The sequence below is a fragment of the Anabas testudineus genome, chromosome 13 (genome assembly GCF_900324465.2).
Source record: "Anabas testudineus chromosome 13, fAnaTes1.2, whole genome shotgun sequence".
Taxonomy (NCBI): domain Eukaryota; kingdom Metazoa; phylum Chordata; class Actinopteri; order Anabantiformes; family Anabantidae; genus Anabas; species Anabas testudineus.
The window spans coordinates 17,169,298-17,186,188 of NC_046622.1; the positions used below are offsets into that span (position 1 = coordinate 17,169,298).

At 42.6% G+C, this 16,891-nt stretch overlaps 1 protein-coding gene across 1 annotated transcript in view; it reads left to right on the forward strand.

The window, feature by feature from the left end:
• The window catches only part of LOC113171580, a 43,152-nt gene that overhangs the window by 14,540 nt on the left and 11,721 nt on the right, over positions 1-16,891 (forward strand). Inside the window, exons 37-68 of the mRNA XM_026374043.1 lie at positions 116-288; positions 602-838; positions 993-1,180; positions 1,584-1,704; positions 1,988-2,138; positions 2,342-2,481; positions 2,695-2,841; positions 3,123-3,251; positions 3,709-3,864; positions 4,558-4,674; positions 4,763-4,924; positions 5,101-5,319; positions 5,536-5,706; positions 5,972-6,106; positions 6,789-7,004; positions 7,542-7,720; positions 8,005-8,107; positions 8,248-8,406; positions 8,548-8,710; positions 9,104-9,207; positions 9,290-9,469; positions 9,589-9,810; positions 10,050-10,229; positions 10,371-10,562; positions 11,315-11,464; positions 11,568-11,671; positions 14,846-15,048; positions 15,437-15,657; positions 15,754-15,900; positions 16,016-16,180; positions 16,326-16,477; positions 16,598-16,766. Coding sequence (XP_026229828.1) covers positions 116-288; positions 602-838; positions 993-1,180; positions 1,584-1,704; positions 1,988-2,138; positions 2,342-2,481; positions 2,695-2,841; positions 3,123-3,251; positions 3,709-3,864; positions 4,558-4,674; positions 4,763-4,924; positions 5,101-5,319; positions 5,536-5,706; positions 5,972-6,106; positions 6,789-7,004; positions 7,542-7,720; positions 8,005-8,107; positions 8,248-8,406; positions 8,548-8,710; positions 9,104-9,207; positions 9,290-9,469; positions 9,589-9,810; positions 10,050-10,229; positions 10,371-10,562; positions 11,315-11,464; positions 11,568-11,671; positions 14,846-15,048; positions 15,437-15,657; positions 15,754-15,900; positions 16,016-16,180; positions 16,326-16,477; positions 16,598-16,766 — 5,255 coding nt within the window. The remainder of the gene's footprint in view (positions 1-115; positions 289-601; positions 839-992; positions 1,181-1,583; positions 1,705-1,987; positions 2,139-2,341; positions 2,482-2,694; positions 2,842-3,122; positions 3,252-3,708; positions 3,865-4,557; positions 4,675-4,762; positions 4,925-5,100; positions 5,320-5,535; positions 5,707-5,971; positions 6,107-6,788; positions 7,005-7,541; positions 7,721-8,004; positions 8,108-8,247; positions 8,407-8,547; positions 8,711-9,103; positions 9,208-9,289; positions 9,470-9,588; positions 9,811-10,049; positions 10,230-10,370; positions 10,563-11,314; positions 11,465-11,567; positions 11,672-14,845; positions 15,049-15,436; positions 15,658-15,753; positions 15,901-16,015; positions 16,181-16,325; positions 16,478-16,597; positions 16,767-16,891) is intronic.

The following is a 16,891-nucleotide window of genomic DNA, read 5'->3' on the forward strand; positions in this document are numbered from 1 at the left end:
TTTGATGTTGACATGCATAAATGAGCTTTCCTCTCAGTTTGCTTAAAGTACAAGACTCATTTCCACCGGAGGCAGCCAAGAATTAAATTATCCCATCCCTGTCTTGTCTGGATAGTTTCTATTGTCCCGGCAGCAGTAAAGACTTTCCGTTGGGGAGTTATGAGTGTCCAGTGGGTCATTACTGCCCATCTGGGACTTGGTCAAAACACCAGTACCCGTGTCCAGCTGGATCTGTCAACCCCCACACTCGGATGGGAAAACCCCAGGACTGTGTGCCATGCCCTCCAGGTCACACATTATTTACTTCTCATTAATATGGGTTTTCCTGAGGTTAAGTGGTTGACTGGGGGTTTAGGGTGATAGTGACGGTAGTTTAGTGCTATATTAACAAAATAACTAATATAATAAACAGGAGTAACAGGGGGATGTGCAGGTACAATATCAGCAGCTGTTAATAAAAAAACTGTGAAAGCAGCAGAGTGAGCAAATAAAGCCAGGGTTAATAGAGCATGCGATGCTTGTTCTGCATTCTTTGATGTGCAGGATTTATTTGGGGTAAATCTCCATTCCACTCAATTTTCCCATTTTCTTCTCAAAGCAGGCTCCTTCTGTGCGTCCCCTGGGAAAGATGTAGCATCAGGCTTGTGTAGTGCAGGGTACTACTGTCTCTCTGGAGCTTCGTCACCTACACCAGAAGATGGAGGAACAACAGGTGACAGATGTCCTGAAGGTCATTACTGTCCCCGGGGCTCCTCAGCACCACTCCCCTGTCCGATTGGATATTACACCAACAAAACTAGAAACGGCCTTGTCTCCGACTGTCTGCCTTGTCCCCCAGGTTGGTATTGATTTAGTTCATGCTGTGTACATTTTAGTGTTTAATTATCTGTCTTTGATCTGTCAGAAAATAACACTTTTAAACATCTTAATTTATCTGGGGACTGTGGCCTTACCGTCTGGCGCTGCTCAACAGTGTTTCTTTTGTCTTGTAGGTTTTCTGTGTGTCACTAGAGGGCTCTCTTTCCCTTCTCATATCTGTCCAGCTGGTTCTTACTGTCCAGGTAGAGGAAACAGCAGCCAACAGGCCTCTATACCCTGCTCACCTGGAAACATGTGCCCACCTGGATCTGATTTACAGGTGCCCTGCATGCCAGGGACCTATCAACCTCTACCTGGGCAGGTGAGAAACTAGAGAATAGTCTAATAATATTTTTGTATGTCCTGCAGTCACAAAGTCAGGACACATGTGCGTATATGACATGATTAAATAACCAACAGAACTTCTATCATCTGTCTTGTTATACTGGACTGAAGGGTGTGCTGTTAAATACCATTAATGACTAACTATGAAATATTGTTTTATTACATGTTGTGATGCTCTGTCATTTGCAATTTCTACTGAACGTTGTGGCACAGAGACTGTTTTAGAGCTGCTCCATGTTTTTCAATATCTCTGTGTACTGTATAAACTTAATAGTATAGCTTTTATCATCTCCAACGCCTATTCTCTTTAGTGCTCATTTTGTATTTTTACCATCTAGAAAACCTGATGTGCGTGATGTTTGTGATTTACCCCTCCACAGGCAGAGTGTGTTAAATGTCCAGCAGGATTTTACTGTGCTGGCTCCGTGGATGCTGTCACAGGGCATGTGTCTGGGACAAACACTCCCATGCTTTGTCATAAAGGACACTATTGCCCACCAGGTAGGATACAATAGTGCAACTATTTAACATATTCATGACTAAAAAAAACAAACAAACAAACAAACATTCTCACACGTTATACAAGTGATTGCATGTAAAATGTTTCTGAATATTGTTCATGCTTTGTTTGTAATCCTAAACAAGTGGCAATAACAGTTGAGGGCTTTTCAATTATGCAAATAACCATTATGAAGCATAATCAAGATAAGGATGGTCTGCACAAACTGTTCTGTGATGTTTAGCCCTGGACCATCTGTAGACATTATTTGCCATTTATCAACAGGAACACAGTCTGGTGTAGCATTCCCATGCCCAGCTGGCACCTTCAGCAGGCAGATGGGGTTGTCCAATAAGTCGGGCTGTGAGCTCTGCCCTTCAGGGAGATACTGCAGTTCTTCTGGACTGGCTGCTCCCACTGGAGTCTGCTCTCCTGGGTAAACACTGGCAAACTGAACACACACTTCACAGGCAAACCATGAAAGATATGACATCCAATATCTGTTTAATCTTGTCTCCTTTGTCTATAATTAAACATCCCGTATGCTCTGTCTCTCCTTCGGCCTTTCTCTTCTATCACTTCCTACATCCCACATCGCCCTCCCAATCATCCCTGTTCTCATCATTTCTCTGCCCCTAGTCACTTCTGCATCCGCGGTTCTGTTTCTTCTCAGCCAGAGGAGGGCCCAACAGGACGCCGCTGCTCTGCAGGGTCTTACTGCCCACAGGGAACCACCTACATGGTTCCCTGCCCTGCAGGCACCTTCAGCTCTATAGATGGTGACACATAACATAGAATCATGATGCACATACATTGTTGGTGACATTTAACATAAAAGACTGACTTATGAATAGTTGTTAATGTTATTAAATGTGAATTTATGTCACCAGTGAAATAGTTTTTATCCTCTATTTTCACAGTAATTGATAGAATATTTGATTTGTAGTGTAAATTTGAGATCACATGTATGAGCTGTATTTTTGGTCTATCAGGAGCTGTCTCTATAGAGGCATGTCAGCCTTGTTTGTCTGGGCATTACTGTGCTGAGGTTGGCCTCTCATCCCCTTCTGGCCCCTGCAACCCCGGCTTCTACTGCACAGAGGGATCCAGGACAGCTGCACCTTTGGGTAATATCACAGGTAACACTCTTCTTCTGTTTCTTGCCCTTTACTTAGTGTTAATAAATGCATGGCAGCATGCACAACTGGTTATTTTAGAAATGGTATTTGCAATATAAAAAAAGCTTCATTTGGATTTAATCTGACACAAGCTTGAGAAATATTGTGCTGTGCCCTATTTTCTCTCATTGCACTTCTGTTTTAATTTAACATTTTCATTTCAGAATATACATAGTTCTGGCCTTTTAGTTCACATGCTAACCTAATGAGTAATGACATCCAATAAAGGTCTATTGTCTCAGTTACAGGAGATACCACATCTCCATCCCCACTTCCTGGTAATTCAATTCTGGGTCAGCTCCATGGCAATGTGTGTCCTCCAGGCCACTATTGTCCTAAAGGGAGTGCACAGCCAAGCCCATGTCCTCCAGGTAGATTACCAACATATCAGCTCTGAAAGAAGAAGAGGAAATTATTATCAAATTGTCATGTATCAGCAATGTTTTGTTGATCAGATGTATTTTAATCCCCTGTCATTTTCCTGAAAGAGCTACAATGTGTGTCTGACCCCTTGCTTTTATTACACTGCTTTCAAACGTAGCGTACAGTACCATAAAACCCCCAGAGGTACAATATAATAGCTTAAATGTAACCAGACCTTCAGTGGAGGTTGTAAAATCTAACAGGAGTCCAATAAAGCTGTCATAATAGTCAGCTGGCTACTTAACTGAGTGAATGAATGGAGCCATCTAAGGGGCACACCCGCGACACTGTTAAGCACTGGTATTTCCTTTTTTCTCTGTCTGTACTGTATGTACAGTATTTATTTGCGTGAAAGATAAAAACAAAGAGAGTGGAATCGCATCATAATTTATCTCCTCCATGTAGGCACTTTCTTGGGGAGATCTGGTGCTGAGTCTGAGAGTGATTGTGAAGCTTGTTACCCGGGATTTTTCTGCCCCTTGTGGGCTCAGACCACTCCTGACCTCCTTTGTCCCCCGGGGTGGTTCTGTCCAGCGGGATCAGTGTCTGGACATCAGCCAGGTACAGTACACATAATCAGGGGTCAGCTCAGGTTTGACCACTGCAGTCTTTGCACTTCACCATGTTCTTTTTTTTTTAACAGTGTCTGATCACATACAGTAAGTCTGGACAAAAAATACTGAGAATGTCCACTTCCTTCAGTTTACTGTAATGTGCATTTTCCATGAGACTCTATACTTGTCTACTTCCTCAGTGTAGTAGTTCTGTTACTCCTGCAGAAACTGCCCCTATGGATGTTTAGCAGTACTCATCAATTACTCTAGAAACCAGACTCTACATGTACCATGGACCTGATTTATGCCTGACATGAGCTTTCCTACACCTCCTCAATTACATGTACACCTAGAGATTCTTTTTGTCGTCCTCTTTTTGCCTTTAATCAAGAAGACATTTTGCTAATTTGAGCATGAAGTGGCCCAGAATCTATAAATAGTCTCCAGCACATCACTGTCAGAGTCAGGGCACCTGCTGCTGAGCCTGCTTTCTCTTCTTCTTGCCTCCCACGGGATTCTTCGTACTGGACGAACACTGCTAGGCATGCTGGAACAGACCAGTTATTCTGTTTTTCACAGATTATAGTTCCCTAAATGTATTTAGAAGGACACATCACATTACAGCTGCTGTGTATTTCATATGCACATTAGTCTTGTGAGGTATCTGACAAGAGACATTTTTCTTATCTGACTGTCACAGGATGTCATTGTCTGCCCGGCCATGCGTGCCCACAGGGTAGTGCTGAGCCCACCATATGTAGCTCAGGCACTTTTCAGTCCTCATCTGGACAGTCCACTTGTAACACCTGTCCCCCAGGTAATGAAAAACACCAGTTCACTCACATTTGTGAATAATGACTCTACAGAAAAACAAGCTAAATATGAAACTCACCTACCTTACCCAGGTTTCTACTGTATGGAGAATTCATCTGTGCCGACTCCGTGTCCAACCGGCCATTATAGTCTATTAGGTGGTCGGACATCCCACATTGACTGCTCTCCCTGCCCCCCTGGCTCCTTCTGTAACAGCAGTGCTCTGACACAACCATCTGGACGCTGCAGCTCAGGTCTGATAGTCCATAATCACCCATGGGAAATAATGTCAGAGAATTCAGCAACACTGTCACACATCCATACTGTATTCACACACTGTATTAAGCCACACTGTCTTCTGAGTCACATGGTTCATGTATCCTACATCAGTGTTCTCAGTAAAAATGTCTCACCACAATGTCTGTCACAGGACATTACTGTTCCCTGGGGTCCACTGAGCCCAGTCCTGTCTCCCAGCTTTATGGAGATGTCTGTCCCATGGGACACTTTTGTCCACAAGGCAGTGGGTCACCCAAACCCTGTCCTGTTGGCACCTTCCTCCAAGATGCTGGGGCTTCCTCCCCCTCTCACTGCTACCCCTGTCCCCCAGGGAAATACTGCCTCACTCCAGGACTCTCACAGCCCACAGGTAGAGGATTTCACTAAGCTTCCCATTAGTCTAGGACAATCAGCCTTACCATTACCTAATGAGTGTACAGTGTAGGGCAGGTTACTTTAGTTCCACACCTGATTCATGATTCATGAGACCAATATTAAACCAATTGAGTCTGGTTATCAGGCATATGCTAATGACAAATAGTCATCCCATGCTGCCAGAGATCTATATAATATATTCTTGTGTTAGGTCTTTGTTTTGCAGGTTTCTTCTGTTCTGGAGGTGCAGATAGTCCCACACCACGTGCCAATTCCTCTTTGTTCGGCTGTCTTCATGAAATACTGGAGCTTCACACCACAAAGACAAACACTGCCTCCTCGATGCACAATATCTCCTGCTTCAATAACTCTCGTGATTCTGGTAAAACACGGGTTTCTTCAGTTTGTAATAACAGTATATCAATTTCTTCAAACTATTAGAGTGCAGAGGCTTATGTGTTGTGAGAGATGTCCAACAAAGCAGCAGCTTTTCACTTTGACCTTCTAGTATTGTACAATTAATCACTGTTCCCTTGACAGTCAAAACTGTTAAATCAAATGTAGAAAGAGAAGACGGACTCCTTTGGTTTCCAGTGTGTGTAGATTTCTTTCATCTTTCATGCTTTATCTGCCATATTCTATTATAGGGACTGACACCGGCTGGATTGAAGTGGTAACAGTGCCGCAGGCGGATTCAGACCATATTGTGACTGACTCACCATCATGTCTCAAGAGTCCGCATTATGCGTGTTCCACCTACAGAGGAGATATATGCCCCAGGGGTGGGTAAATCCCGACACTGAACTTGTGCACCTGATGTGATACTTCGCTCATTCCTCCAGGCACACATGTTATCTTCCTTCCTTATAACATGGTAGTCCCGCTTACTGTAATAGCTGTGACATATGAATGATTTCACCCTTATCTGTTCTGTGCATACAGCATATTTCAGCTTTAATCCCACCTCATCTTTATTTTGGTCTTTCCCAGAGGACGGTTAAACCAGGACAATATAGTTTGAAGAATGATGAAATGGCCAGTTTTTTTTCTGTCATGGTTGGTTTTAGAAACAGGAATTGCATAAAAAGGCCTTGTCAGTCACACCCCATCATGAAATTATCTTCATGGTGCAGTAACTAAGTGACGGCACCATTAGATAGATGTTGATGGGTATGCTGTTGAATTCTTCCTGCAGATGAACTTTACTCTTAAGTCTCCTGTTTGAAAACCAAAAAACTTGGATACTGGAGTTGGATTTTCATCCTTAGGAGCAGAAAATGTTTAGATGGTGATAAATAGATAAATAGAAGAAGCAAAAAACTAAAGTGTGGTGATAAAAAGTTCAGAGTTTGAGAAAATGCTTTGTCTCTAGAGAGCCTGAGAATTGCAACAGTAATCCTGCTGATTTTTGCTCTTGCTGGAGTTGATTTATTTCTGTGATATTTTTTTGTGCTTGTTTTTCAGGTTTCTATTGTCCTTTGGGTTCTGCTCTACCCCAGTCCTGTGAAGCCGGCTCTTACTGTAACCAGACCGGTCTAGATGCTCCAGTAGGATCCTGTGCTGAAGGATATTATTGCCCTAGAGGCTCTTTAGATCCCCATGCCACCCCTTGCCCAACAGGACACTATTGCCCCTTTGGAACTCCTCTTCCTCTGCCCTGCCCCATTGGAACCTTAAAAAGTGAGACATGTGTAGCTACAGTACAGTACAGTACATGACTGTAGCCATTTTATCTGCTAATCTCATAAAGTGTTTGATTTTTGTCAACAATTATTCACACACAGTATTAAACTGTGTGAGAAACAGTGTCAGATCCTCTGTGTTGGACACACTGTCGGTTTTTTCCTGCCAATGTCCTGACATGAACTGGTGTTGATCTTTGTAGTTCAGTGATGCAGGGAAATATGAAAACTTTCACCAAAGCCTATTCTCTCCCTTGGGCGCTTATGAATAATTTTAGTCACAAAGTGGTTTAATCGTATTATTGTATTCTTGTCTCGTGGCAGACAACCAGAATCCTATTAAAATGTGTTGTAGCTCCTTTGTATGTCAATGAATTAGAAACTGATGAGGGAATGCATCAAATTAACACGGTTATCTCCTTTAATGCTTTCATCACCTCACCTGTCATCAAATGCTGTGTACACATGGATCTACAGATAAGACAGCAAACATTTCCCTTTCCATTTGATATGTATATTGTGTCCTATCTTGCAGATTCCTTTGGTGGATCTACAGTCAGGGATTGCCAGCTGTGTCCTGCAGGCCAGTATTGTCACCAGAGAGGCAGAGCTGAGCCAAGTGGCCAGTGTGCAGAAGGCTACTACTGTCCGGAGGGGCAAAGCTCTGAGAGACCACAGCAACATGTCTGCTCAGTGGGACATTATTGTGAGAAGGTCATCCGTCTAGTATTAGTCCTCAAGCTATTGTCAGTCAGTGCTGCTGAATATTGTATGTGATGTCTCTGCATGAGTCTTCCTTCTCAGCTGTGTTTTTTATTCTGTTATAACAAATAGATTAATATAGTTAATGTTTTCTTCCTTTATCTTGACTGTCTCAGTCTTGTCAGTTTTAGTCCTGAGTGTGATTTTTGCACTGTCTGAAACATGCATTATTCCTGATAACTCATGTTATTCCCTGGATACAAAGTCGAATAAAATCAATTTAATGGTTGCTTTAGGGCAGTGTTAGACAGACAGCCTGCCTTCCAGGCAGCTACCAGCCCAGACAAGGCCAGGGCAGCTGTGAGACATGCCCTGCTGGTTTCTACTGCCAAGATCAAGGTAAAACTGATGGCTGGACAAATTGCTGGATGAGAAAGTATTTTGCGGATGGGAAATCAGTGTAATCATCCTTGAAATCCTGGTAATGGTTCTAAGAAATGAAAATAAATGTTCTTTTCAATCATATTTCTGCACATCAGGAATGTCACTTCCACTTCCCTGTGAGAGAGGATTTTATTGTCCTAGTGGATCAGCAAATCCACATCCCTGTCCAGCAGGGACCTATGGAAACAAGTCAGGACTGGTTGAGGAATGGCAGTGCTCACTGTGTGACCCTGGGCTGTATTGTAAAGGAACAGGTACAATGCATCTTTACTCCTTTTACCCCATCAGTCATTTGTCATGCGTTTGTGACAGCTGCAGTTTAAATTTAATATTGAATTCCAGAAACATTTGGAGTTAATCAACTGCTTTGATGCATAAATTATATATCTCTAAAGGGGGGACTTTCCCTAGTGGACCATGTGCTGCAGGGTTTGTTTGTGTTAGGGGAGCCTCTGAACCTTCACCATCAGACAGTCGGACTGGATTCCCATGCCCTCCTGGATTTTTCTGCACTACAGGGACATCTGTACCAAAACCATGCCCCAAAGGAACTTTCAGGTATTCAGCGTGATCTCTATTAAACTAATAATGATCCCTCATATGTCTAATGATGTGAGCCATAATATTTATAAGACACACAAGCATGTGATCTCTAAACCTCCAGTATTACATACAGTGCATGCTGATAAAATATTGTTTTCTATTTAATGAACAGTAGTAATATTTGTCCTTTTTAATATGTAATAAAACCACAGACATTCAAGCAGGCTATGATCCATGCTCAACTTAATATTTTGTTTGACAACTTAAACACATAACAGTGTGATGAAACAGGTAAACTGAAGTGTTATCCAGATACTGCTGATTTTCAATGATCAATTATTACAGACTGCATGAAGTAAGATACCTACTGTCAATTAGACTTGTAAATGTTGTTATTTCCCTTTTTAGTGAGCAGACTGGGCTTGTGGATGAATCTCAGTGTCGTAGCTGCATTCCTGGCTTCTACTGTTCAGAGACAGGCCTCTCTGCAGTCTCTGGACCATGCCTACCAGGTGGGACATAGTGTAAGGCGTTATCCTATTTCATATTAACAGTAATAGATTTCCAAAAACTTTAAAAAGAATTTCTCCTCAGGGTTTTACTGTCTAGAGGGTTCCCAGACTGCTACTCCAGTGTCAAGTGTATTTGGAGGTGTTTGTCCAACAGGACACTACTGTACAGAGGGCAGCAGTGTACCCTCACCCTGCCCTCCTGGCTCTTACCAAAACGAGAGTGGCGCAAAAGACAAAGATGACTGCAAACCATGCCCTCTTGGTAAAAAGAAAGTTATACTGTATGAAATCAATTGCAAAACCGACTTGGATTTTCTTTGTACTGTGGGAATCCCCTTATCCTTTCTGAAAATGTCATCACTGTTTGAATGTTTTCCCCAGGCTGGTACCAGGATTCACTAGGCCAAAAAGAATGTAATCCATGTCCTCCTGGGTTCCACTGCCGGTCTCTGAGTCCCAGCCCCACCAGGGGAGGCTCCTCTGGAGTCTCCAGCCCTCTCCCCTGCCCAGCTGGCTACATCTGTCCCAAAAAGAGTCCAGACAGTCCGCCTCTTCCCTGTCCTAAAGGCACCTACAGCCCCAGCCAGGGTCTCACAACAATAGGTAGTAAAGCAGAGGTTTTGTGAAAAAAAATTTCTTACTTGAAAAGAAAATCATTTGGAGACTCACTAAATAATCTGGTTAGGGATCATGTTTTGTGATGGAAATCAGATTTTCCTACAGACACCTTTCAGACAAAGTGATTATTCGAATAAAACTGTTTTTGTGTAGTGTTTTTTTTTCTACATAGCATCTACTGCTTCTAGTATTGAACTCAAAGTTGTCAACGTCTGTGTTTGCAGGCGAGTGCCTAGTGTGTCCAGCTGGTCAGTTCTGTGGGTCTGAAGGTTTGGTTCAGCCCTCAGGAACATGTGCTGCTGGGTTTCTATGTCTGATGGGTGCTACAGTGCCAAACCCTACTGACAACAGAACTGGATCTCTCTGTCCACCTGGGATTTTCTGCCAACAGGGGCAACGTGCAGGTAGAAAGAATCAAACACATCTAGTCCTTGGATGACAAAATGAGTATTTATGTTCCCCAGTAAATTCAGTGTCTGATAATTTCCTGAATGTTAAAGATGATATTCTGTAGAGCGCAAAATATTTTCTATTTTGTGTTCCAGGTTACTGTTGGGCAGGATTTTATTGCGACTGGGGCTCTAGTAGAGCAAATCAGACTCTGTGTCCTGCTGGTTTCTTCTGTCCCAGTGGAACACCAGCCCCTGTGCCTTGTCCCAAAGGAACATATAGCTCTGAAACAGGAAACACTCATCAAGACAACTGCACCATCTGTACCTCTGGATACTACTGCCAAGGTGGGAAACATGGAAAATTCTAAAATACACAATTGTTTACAATGACAACAGTGACATGGTTCAATCATCACTCCAATGTGCCATGTGACATACAGTACCTACTGTGAAAGGCAAAACTCATACAACACAATACTCTTTCTCACTGTAGATGTGTCAGATGTCAGTGTGATTGGTGTTGGACACCTAAAGCCTAAAGCCTGAATCTAGAATCTAGACATAAAGACCTGCAGATTCAGGCCATTGAGAGCTTTTGGTAGCAATATTGCACAAGATCCATTTGCTTTTCCTCCCTTTCCTCTATTTATATTCATACCCTAGTTACCAATGAGATTCCGATGGTGTAGAAAAGAGGATGTTAACCTAAATGGGATTTTACCAGGATGAATAAAGATTTAATAAATATATATATAAAAAATAGTGATAATATGCATTTTAATAAGGGACACAGCTATAATTATAGATACAAATCACTGATTAGCTAGCTACTAAATATCTACAGAACCATATGTCTGTCTTCAGTTTAATGAGAAGAGCAGTTCACCCCTATTGTATGGGGACTGCAAAGTTATTCTAGGAAGGTTTCATTAAAGTGAAATTGTGACAGCTAATACACGTGAGATCCCTCCATTATTTAGCTAATCTTTTCAGCAATGTTAGACATGGCAAAACTGTGAGAATGCTGTTATTTGTTATTTGTCTCATCAGTCATTAGGTATCTTCTGTGTTTATGCATTATCCCTGTTGTGGCTCAGCTGAAGGTACTGTACAGCCTGCACTGTGTCCTCTTGGATGTTACTGTCCTCCAGGACTGACTCTAGGATTCGAGTTCCCTTGTCCACCTGGCACTGTGCAGAGCCTGCTTGGAGCCTCTAGTCCTGATGCCTGCCTGCCTTGCCCTTCTGGTGTGGTATTAATGTTGTGCTCTATGGATTAATATACGTAAATGAACTGTGCACAGTTTGTTTTTCATTATGGTAATTTTAATTCTGTTGATGTCCCCTGCAGGAATGTTCTGCTCTCATCCTGGTATGTCCCAGCCTACAGGGCCCTGTCAGGCAGGGTACTATTGTCCTTCTGGGTCAACTAGTCCGAACTCTACAGAGTATCAGGTGTTGTTCATGTTCTCTGTTGTAATCTGGCAATGTTGGTCAATCTGTCGTCAGTGAATTATGCTTAATGATATTGGTAGTCCCTTGGCCTCTAAGGTACCATTATGTCCACATGAATCAACAAAATTGGCATAGCCTGAACTCTCATCAGTGAAACCTTTGCATGTAATGACAGCTTGTACAGAACATATTAGAAATTACATTTCCAGGGTATTTGTCATTGTTATTGATGGTGCCTTAATGGTGAATTGCTTTTCTGCTACAATGAATTTTCATTAGTACACAAGAAATTTGTGTTTCTACAACTTGATTCAAGTTCGCCTGTCAGAAATTCAGTTGATTGGACAGGATTTGGAAAGGCATATACCTGTCTCTATAAGGTCCCACAGTGCATGTCAGAGCACAAACCAAGCCATGAAGGCCAAGGAATTGTCTGTAGACCTCCAAGACAGGATCAAGCGACGTAAGGAAGGGTACAGAAAAATGTCTGTAGCATTGAAGATCCCAATGAGCACAGTGGCCTCCAGCACCCATAAATGGAAGAATTTTTGGAACCACCAGGACTTCCTAGAGTGGGCTGCCCATCCAAACTGAGCAATCAAGAGAGCAGGGCTTTAGTCAGGGAGGTGACCAAGAACCTGATGGTCACAAAAGAGCTCCAGCGTTTCTCTGTGGAGAGAGGGGAATGTTCCAGAAGAACAACCATCTCTGCATCACTTCACCAATTAGGCCTGTATAATATAATGGCCAGAGACAGAGTGACAGAAACCACTCCTCATTAAAAGTTTGCAAAAATGCACCTAAATGACTCTCAGACCATGAGAAACAAGATTCTCTGATCTGATGAAACAAAGGGTTCTTTCCAGGTGGTAGTGTACAACATGAGATCAACCAAATATGCACTGCAGTTTGGGAAATCAGCTAGAACAAGATGAACTAACTAAAGATTAGCAATCCGTTCAAATGCTGCAAAATATGAGTCAACATCATACACTTTGGTACCAGTCTCAGCTAAGGTAACAGGTAAAGCCCGTGTACCTGGGCTTGAGATACTAATTCTAATTTCCTCAGCCTCGCAGCTTTGTTGGCTTCAATTTCCAGTTGTTCTACTTGTGTACGGCGGACTCGAGCCTTTTCTTGGGCTTCTAAATAGGGTGAGGTGCACTTTCAGCCGTGCCTCAGCTGACAAGCCGGTGGCAGATGGGGAGAACAGCTCATACCGACAAAAAGTGAGTCATAGACCACGTACCTCAGGTCCTGTCTCACCTATTCCACCAGCTGCGACAGATTCCACGTCACCCTTTAGGCTACTCACCGACCAAGCATCAACCTCCGCTACACCAGGATTACACACTGACAAGAGTATCACCTCCAGCTCCACCAGCTTACTCACTACTAGAGCTTTCAACTCACGTTTTACAATCTGCTTGGACAGCAATACCGAAATGGTTGGCGATTTGCAGCAGTTCAGTCTTTTTACATTCTGCAGTGAAGGGAAAACTTCAGAGAAATCTCACTAACCCTGGGCTACGAGTTTGGGTTATGCTCCCTAGATGGACACCTTCCTACAAATTATCAATACACACTGACAGTGTGGCCAAATTCAGATCCTGGACGAGCACCCATTTATGTTTCAATGCTATATCATTAGTAAAAGGTGTAACCCAAGAAAGAACCAAAAAAAAAAAAAAAAAAAAAAAAACCCAGAAAAAAAAAAAAAAAACAAATCACCTGAATTTATTGTACAACTAAACACAGTAAAAGGTATATGAGGATGGGTATGCAATTGGAAAACAACAACTGAATAAAACAAAACAAATCTATCTCATAAGCATGATTTCTCTCACTGACTAATGTAGAATAAGGACACAAACAAACACAAAAACAAAACCTGATTTAATTAACCTTCCCTATCTATCCAAACATTAATACAACAAAGTAGCATCCCTTAAACCTAATGTGTTTATACATAATTTTTTACCAGCCTCTGTGTCAGAGCAGATGGTGTTGTTGTCTGGAGTGGGTGTATGGATGCGTGTTTGTCTGAAACCTAACCCGGCCCCCGGTTAAAGTACAAGCAATTGTGGAATCAAGAAACAAGAGAATTACGCTAAATACGATAAAGGAACAGCAAAGTGTCACAGAATCAAAGTGCCATAGACACCACGCACTAGAAACTGTGAAACACTGCCACAAACCACCATTGCTGTCCCTACACAGCCGCTGCCCTGAATGAAGACCAGGCAGGACTTTTAACAGTAACAAATTATGAGTCTGAGCTTGATTGCAAAGATTACCACACCAATAGTTGGAGCCCATGGTGATTGACTTGATAGGAGCTGAGGCATGCCACCAATCAGAAGTGTGCTCTGGCAAACCACAGATCTGCATGCGGTCTCTGTACAGGTCACCCACCAACCAGGGGCACGCACTAAAAACATGGAAAAGGAAAATAAAACAAAAAGGCCTGGGGCCGTAACACAAAGATTGAACTCTCGTGTTTGGAGTAAACCAGACTCACTACCTGGCTCATACCATCCCTACAGTGAAGCATGGTGGTGGCAGCATCATGCTGTGGGGATGTTTTTCAGTGCCAGAATCTAGGAGACTAGAGTAAGTATATAGACATCCTTGATCAAAACCTGTTTCAGAGTGCTCTAGACCTAAGACTGGGGCAACAGACCCTAAGCACACAGCCAAGATAATGAAGGAGTGGCTATGTGACAGTTCTGTGAATGTCCTTGATTGGTCAAACCAGAGTTTGGATTTGAACCCGATCTCTCTCTGGAGAGATCTGAAAATGGCAAAGGCGCTTCCCGTCCAACCTGATGGAGCTTGAGGTACTGCAAAGAAAAATGTGAGAAACTGCTCAAAGATAGGTGTACCAAGCTTGTAGCATTATACTCAAAAGGTCCTGAGGCTGTAATTAGTGCTAAAGATGCTTCAACAAAGTTTGCACTTTTACACATTATGGGGCATTGTTTGTAGAATTTTGAGGAAAATATTGAATTTATTCCATGTAACATAACAAAATGTGGAAAAAGATAAGCACTGGGAACAATTTTTGGATGCACTGTATATGGAGGCAGTGGTGTGCTATACAGTAACATGGATTGATCTAAAGAAAAATTTCATTAGTGTTATGGTTACTGTATTTATTCTTCCTATTCTCAGGGAAATTCTACCGGAAGCCACCTTTGCCCTTCTGGCTACTACTGTCCCTCTGGAACTGGCTATCCACTCCCCTGCCCACCAGGGTCTCTTTCCTTGTCTCAAGGACTGACAGGAGTTGAGGAATGCCCACCTTGCCCTTCTGGACTGTTCTGTGACAAGCCTGCAACATCAGAGTTGTCTGAGGCTCTCCCATGTCATGCTGGGTAAACACTGCTCTATCTATCTATCTATCTATCTATCTATCTATCTATCTATCTATCTATCTATCTATCTATCTGTCTATCTATCTATCTATCTATCTATCTATCTATCTATCTATCTATGAGGAATGAGAAATAGGAATCTATCGATAGATAGATGATAGATTGACGATAGATTAGACTGATTAGACTTATAGTAATAATCAGACTGATTAACCTCATCCTGGAGCATGAGGTGTGCTCTATGTGTTAACACTGTTTACTATTTTCTTAATTTGCATCTGTTTTCAAGACCGACACTGCAGTGTTTTTCTTAAATTGACAAGAGACTGGTGAACTTGGCAGAAATGGCAGTTTGGAGTGAACTTTGTTTCCCTGTTTATCCCTGCAGGCATGTGTGCCTGGGTGGCAGCTCCATTCCCACCCCATCGGATGGTCTCCATGGTTACCTCTGCCCTGCTGGCCATAGCTGTCCTGTTGGATCTGCAAGTGAGGTGCCCTGTGAGCCTGGCACATACAGTCCTGCCCCGGGAGCGGCCCACTGCTTAATATGCCCTAAAGGGACCATGTGTGTCTTTGCAGCCACTCAAGAGCCCTCTATTTGCCCAGCTGGTAAATATGCCAAATATAATTTGCCCCTGTGGTAGCAGTGTACAGTGGTGAAATATCTAATCACAAACAAACTTTTTATGTCTATTTTATGTCTAGGCCATTTTTGTTCTGCTGGGACAGCCTTGCCTCAGCCCTGCCCTTTAGGGACGTTCAGCAACCACACTGGAACACACTCTGTTTCTGTTTGCAAGCCCTGTCCCTCTGGAGTGTACTGTAGCTCATATGGAGCCTCAACACCACAAGGTGGCAAAGATATTTGATGATGATATTTTAGACTTTTTTCAAAATGTAACTCTCCGCTAGTTAAACAGTTTGGTATAAGATTATCAATTGGTTTTGTCTTTTTATTTTTGTCAAGGCCCTTGTTTGGAGGGTTATTTCTGCCAAGGTGGAGCCATGGGACCAACACCACAGAGCTCTGACATCTTCCCTAGGAATGGCCCTTGCCCTGTGGGTCATTACTGCCCAGCAGGATCTGTCTCTCCAATTCCGTGTCCTCCTGGCAGTATTCGCAACACCACTGGTAAACCTACTGCTGAAATTCCACATAAAAGCATATGCTTTTATACAATATGTATTATACTTATATACACTAATTAATTTAATAATTTGTTATCTCTTTATTTATAAAGAGGCCAAGCAGTACATCTGTTTTCTTCCTGTTTTAGGAGGTGTGTCCATAGAGAGCTGCTCTGCCTGTCCTGCAGGTCACTACTGCTCCACTGAAGGTCTGTCCAACCCCAGTGGTCCCTGTGCTGTTGGTTTCTACTGCCCTTTTGATTTCTCCTCAACCACTCCTTATCCCTTCCTCTGTCCCAAGGTAAGGATTACATTACATTATCCATTGTTCTTATTGTTTTCCTGACATACAGTAATGTTTAAGAGTGAAGCTTATGCCACCACCATCCAGATGCACCTTTTCATTATCATTCTCTTCTAGGGTCATTACTGTCCAGAGGGGTCAGCCATGGCTTTACCTTGTCCCACAGGAGAGTACCAACCAAACTCAGGCTCAGATACCTGTATTCCCTGCCGACCTGGATTCTACTGTGAGGAAGCCATAGAGGGAGAACCACTGCCCTGCCCACCGCACTCATTCTGCCCTGCAGGTTTATTAAGAAGGAAATTTAATCATTAAAAAATTGCGTATTAATTAAATTAAATCTGTGTAAAACATTAACTTGTGGTTTCTAAGGAGGGTTGTGTGCTGGATGGCTGGCCACACTTTATTGTT